Source organism: Chiloscyllium plagiosum, chromosome 14 (genome assembly GCF_004010195.1).
Source record: "Chiloscyllium plagiosum isolate BGI_BamShark_2017 chromosome 14, ASM401019v2, whole genome shotgun sequence".
Lineage (NCBI taxonomy): Eukaryota > Metazoa > Chordata > Chondrichthyes > Orectolobiformes > Hemiscylliidae > Chiloscyllium > Chiloscyllium plagiosum.
Window position 1 is genome coordinate 5,191,545 of NC_057723.1, and position 5,793 is coordinate 5,197,337.

Sequence of the window (5,793 nt, forward strand, 5' to 3'; positions counted from 1 at the left end):
ATCCTTTATAATTGACTCCAGCATCTTTCCCACCACTGAGGTCAGACTAACTGGTCTATAATTTCCTGCTTTCTCTCTCCCACCTTTCTTAAAAAGTGGTACAACATTAGCCACCCTCCAATCCGCAGGAACTGATCCCGAATCTATCGAACTTTGGAAAATAATCACCAACACATCCACGATTTCTAGAGCCACCTCCTTCAGGGCCTTGGGATGTAGACCATCAGGCCCCGGGGACTTATCAACTTCAGACCTAACAACTCTCCAACACCAATTCCTGGCAAATATAAATTCCCTTAAGTGCAGGTCCTTCAACCACTGTTACCTCAGGGAGATTGCTTGTGTCTTCTCCAGTGAACACAGATCTGAAGTAACAATTCAATTCTTCTGCTATTTCTTTGTTCCCCGTAATATATTCCCCTGTTTCTGTCTTCAAGGGCCCATTGATAAACGAAATGAGGGCGTTCCATTATGTGAATGGATTGCCATTGACCATTGCTAAATTTGACTAGATAGCAAAAGTACTCTTTAGTACATTAAAAAATTGATTAGGAAAGCAAAGAAAGTGCCAACATTTGAGTAAAGTTAATGCCATTCCTCGGTTTATAAAGGGAGCTAGGACAAATGCAGGAAACTACATGCTGTTACTCTAATATGACTGGCAGGAAATATAAAGCAATATGTACTCGGGTTTCTAACAGGCAGCCATCTGGAAGCAATAATAGGGTAGTAAGAATCATTTCTATGCTTGACCATCTCCATTGACTTCATCAAAGGAATATTAGTAACTGTTAATACTGACAAGTGATAAATGTAATATCTGTGAATAAGGTCATAGATGGAGAGAAAATATCACCACTTCTGTGTTGCTAGTGTTGCTACTCAGACTTGAAAAAAAAGGTGGGATATGATAAAATGTATCGGTGATGAAACCATATTTGCTCACAATTTAAAGCAATGATATTGACCTGGGAATTGTTTGCCAAGGGAATTGGGGTACTGATATTAAAATCACGAAATGTAGCAATATGCATTAAAAGCCCATAGCAAGAAACAAACGAATGCTCGTTGGCTGAGGCTAGTATTGGAACAACAAAGAAGTGGCGATAATCTTCTCCGGGGTAGTTGTAAGCCAGACCTAGACTACCGTGTCTGGATCACGTCACTAAAATCAAAAGCATAGAGAGGCATTGGTGAAGTCTAAATGAAGATTCACAAACACAGATAATACATACATAGGAAAAATTAAAAATACACGAACTCTTTCCTGTTCTAAAAAGAGACAATTGAGAGGTGCCATCACAGAAGACATTAAGATAACAAATAGCTTCATTAGAGTTGAGTAGAGAGAGTAAACGTTTCCACGTCAGTAGGAGGGCAAAACTAGATTGCATCAATATAAGGTAGTCACTGATAAATCCTTTGAGGAGACAACTTATTTCCTCGACAGAAGTTTTGAAATGTGAGGGTCCTTTTCATTCGAATTAATTGAGAGAAATAACATGATGCATTTAAGAAGCTAAATAAGCATATGGGCGAGGAAAGGCTAGAATGACATGATGAGAGTGTTAAATGGAAATGATGAAAGAAAACTGTTGTGAAGCAATGGAATCAGGATGGACCTATGGACTGAATGGTCTGTCGCTGTGTAATGAACTTCATGCGTCTAGATTTAACACTTGAGATAAAGGAAAATGCAAATCTAAGAACAAAAGTTCCTATCACTATCTTACATTAAGAGAGTCTATTTTGAATAGTTTATAATACGCTTTTGCATCTAGTTATAACGCTATACCAGGCAAAGGGAAGCCATGTTAACATTGAAGGAACAGGAAACTGCACTAATCTGCCTATATCGACATTTAAAAGAAAACCTTCTGTGGGTTAGCTTAATATCAAGAAAGAAAAGACATCCAGCTAATTATTTCCAAATAGAAATGGATAATAATATACCACCCCGCAAAGTATTCAGAGTACTGGTTTATCAACTTAGCACAGGAGCTGTTTCATAATGAGTGGTAGGAAAACTATGCACTACAATTCCAACTGGAACATTTTATATTGTAACGCTTTATTTCCTTTACCATGTAGCTGTTGATTTGTGCTATAATGGTTTTTTTTCCTCCATTTGCAAATTAATAGGTATAAAAAGGAATGAAATCTCGGCTTCCCAAGTGCAGTTAAGTAAATCAGATGTTTTATCAAGAGTAGAAAACTATTGACCTTGAATTCGCCACAGTTGGATCACTTAGCACTGCCCTTGAGGCACGTGTGGATTGCAGGGTTTCAAGAACAAAAAATCGCTCTTTGATGATTCCGGGGACAAGCAAACCGTGTATTGGTAGGTTTCTGGGAAAGGGATGTTCTGTCCAGTTCCGCTGTAGTTTAAAGAGTCTGTTGGCACCGAAGCCCGACTAAACGTTTCCTTCGCATTCATTCGGCTGCAGCAACAAACAGGGGACCAATAGCCTGGAACATCATTCCTGTCCTGATGGCATTTCAGGACAACCAATAAAACAATGATTACAAGGAATATAAGCGAAGTTGAACTGAAAGCAGCAATCAAATAAAGATTTAGATCAGAAGAGTAGTTAGGTGTACTGATTAAATTATTTGTATCCGAGTTTTTTTCACTAACATTGGCCAGGATGGACAGGACGATTGTAGCCGTGGTGGAGAGACTGGGCTGCCCGTTATCCTTCACCGAGATGACAAGATTGTGCGTACTGCCATCCTGATCTAAAATGTTGCGCGTTGTTCTGATTTCTCCTGAATTACTGGAGATAGTGAAGAGAGTAAGATCGGTTGATCGAACCATCTGATAGGAGAGCCGTGCGTTCTGACCAGAATCAGCATCAGTTGCGATTATCTTGGTGACCAAATAACCTTGGCCCACTGATTGTGGCACGACCACTTCCGCTGCTGATCCGCCCTGTGCTGATGGTGAAACAATGATTGGAGCGTTGTCATTTTGATCCAGGATAATCACATTGACTGTTGCGCTGCTGCTCAGTGGAGGAACTCCCGCATCACGCGCTTGAATTTGGACCTGGAAGTTTTTGACATTCTCGTAATCGAAAGAGCGCAGCGCATAAATGGTCCCGTTCAATGAATTAATATTGAGATAGGTGGAGACTGGCGATTGCTGAATAATATCTTTGAAAGAATAAGAAATATAGGAATTCTGCTCCAGATCAGGATCAGATGCAGTCACCGTGGAAATTGAAGCACCCGGGATGTTGTTCTCCATTACATACTCTGTATATGTACGTCGAGCAAACCTTGGGGCATTATCATTGACATCAGAAATCGAGATCTGGACGGTCTGATTTGACGATAATGGGGGAGACCCTGAATCCCAGGCTAAAATGGGGATGTTATATCCAGTGATAGTTTCACGATCCAACAAGCCACTTGTAATCAATTTGTAATGGTTGTTCAAAGAGGATAGAAGCTTAAATGGAAATTCCTTAGGAACCTGACAGTGGATTCGACCATTAGCTCCAGAATCGCGATCTGTTACATCGATCAAAGCTACCACAGTCCCGAGCTCTGCATCTTCTGGGACATTACTGGACAGTGAAGCCAGCTTTATCTTAGGGGCGTTATCATTCATATCAACAAGTTTGACCAACACTTTAGAATGTCCTGCGATTGCTGGTGAGCCATTATCCATGGCTTGAACAGCGAGTTCGTAACTGCTCGCTTCTTCAAAATCCAAAGGCTCTTGAACTCTTACCTCTCCAGTATCTGGGTCCAAACTGAATAGCTCGCGCACTCTGCGAGAGACAAGGTTAATGAAAGAGTATTTTAACTCTGCATTGGTGCCTTGGTCTGGATCGACAGCGTTGATCTTGATCACGAAGGTACCTGGAGGTGTGTTTTCCACCAAGCTCGCCCTGTATACTTCCTGGTCGAATGCAGGCGCGTTATCATTGATGTCAAGCAAATTAACGTTGATTTGAATGGTCCCAGATCTTGGAGGGGTCCCACCATCAAAGGCTGCTAATACCAGCTCAAAGGACGACTGCTGTTCTCGGTCCAAGGGCTTCTCTAACAGTAGCTCTGCAAGTTTAGTATTGTCCTCCCTTGTTTGCACATTTAATCTGAAGTGTTCATTCGGACTGAGTTTGTACGCGGTGATTGCGTTTGTCCCCACGTCTGGGTCGAGCGCGCTCTCTAGTGGAAAACGTGAGCCTGGCGCAATGTTTTCCGCTATTTGTAAGAGAATGGCACTCTCCGGGAAACTGGGCGAATTATCATTAATATCAACAATCTCGACTTCACCGCGGTACATTTCCAGAGGATTTTCTACTATTATTTGGAAATTTAGTATACACCTAGTGATTTGTGCACACAACTGTTCTCTGTCCATTCTTTCGTAAACAAACAAAACGCCATTCTCCAGATTTACCTCCAAATGCTGTCTTCCGTCTACTGATGCAAGACGACATTTTCGAGCTGACAGTTGCCGAACGTTTAGTCCTAAATCTTCAGCGATATTCCCAACGAAGGTACCATATTCCAATTCCTCTGGAATAGAATACCGAATCTCTCCAAAAACTAGATTAATTGTACAAAGCAGGAGAATAAGAGTCAACATCTTAATTATAAAGGCGTTGTTGTTTTGTAGGTTCGCCATTGTGCCCGCACCGGATTGTTGTGGAAATTCTCAAATATATTTCAGGACAGGCACTGGCTTCGCTGCGATATCCGTTTATAAGTGAATCTATAAGTCAAATTTACAAATAATCGTTTTCTCACTCCGACCATCGCTCCATAATGTAAATTGATGTAAACGACAATTATCTTTCAGTCAGCTGTCTTTTTATCTTGAGGAGGGGCAATGGATCTCCCACTGCATCCGAGCTCTTTATTGGTCGACAGCAAGAAAAGGAGTTCCTGCCATTAACTGTGCCTTTCTAATCTTAAAGCTGCACTGGTCTATGAATGAACTATTTAGTGGTGCACAATTCATATAGGTACTCAACATAAACAGCTGCATTGTCATGTTTTAATCGTTTTCTCCATAATCATCATTAACGTCTCCAAATTGTGGCATTTCCTTGATTTGAATTTTGATGCTTTGTTCTCAGTTCAAAAATAATGAAGGGCAAAGTTACATAATTTTGGTCACAATAAAAGCACGTTCACACTGGATAGCACTCATCAATTCTTGATCTGCAAAGCTGAGTTTCTATGCATTTTCATTGATGTTTTTTCACATTTGATTGACGTCGAAATCAAGTTCAATGTTTATGACCATGCAGACTGGAAAAGTCCATTAACCCTTTAGAACTGGATCCGCCAGACAAGTAGAGTACTACAACTCACAAACGAAATTTTATTTAGCCACCTTAGCCCTACGTCCCTGAATGTTATTTAACTCAAATCTACGATCTTGATCAATTGTCCCATTGTCTACAACCTTTTAAGTCAAAGAATACGCAGATTTCTAAACCACTTAACAGCAGTACAAAATTATTTTGTTTCCTTTATATTTCAATCAGCAGATCCAATTAAGGGTTAAAGAAGGGAAGATTGCAAATAAATTGGATGAGTGTGGGTGTGTTTGGCTGCATGCAAGTTGCTAACTTTGCCAATGAAGAAACTAGAGAGTGAAGGTGAATGCAGACTGATATGCTGCTTTGAAATGAAGTTGAAACAGGGAAGAACATTCTCTTTCTGTAATTTGGGAATTGCAACTTATTGCAACACGTTGAGAAATAGTGCTAGAGAAATTATTATTAAAAAGTAAATACTAAGTGTGTCATATTAAACTGAACTCACTTT

The 5,793-nt window shown here is 40.3% G+C and overlaps 1 protein-coding gene across 1 annotated transcript in view; it reads right to left on the bottom strand.

Annotated features, from left to right (window-relative positions):
* The window catches only part of LOC122556430 (protocadherin alpha-C2-like), a 9,096-nt gene extending 4,292 nt beyond the window's left edge, over positions 1–4,804 (bottom strand). Inside the window, exon 1 of the mRNA XM_043703069.1 lies at positions 2,224–4,804. Within this exon, the coding sequence (XP_043559004.1) occupies positions 2,249–4,642 (2,394 nt within the window). The 5' untranslated portion in view covers positions 4,643–4,804 and the 3' untranslated portion in view covers positions 2,224–2,248. The remainder of the gene's footprint in view (positions 1–2,223) is intronic.
* Positions 4,805–5,793: the final 989 nt, after the last annotated feature.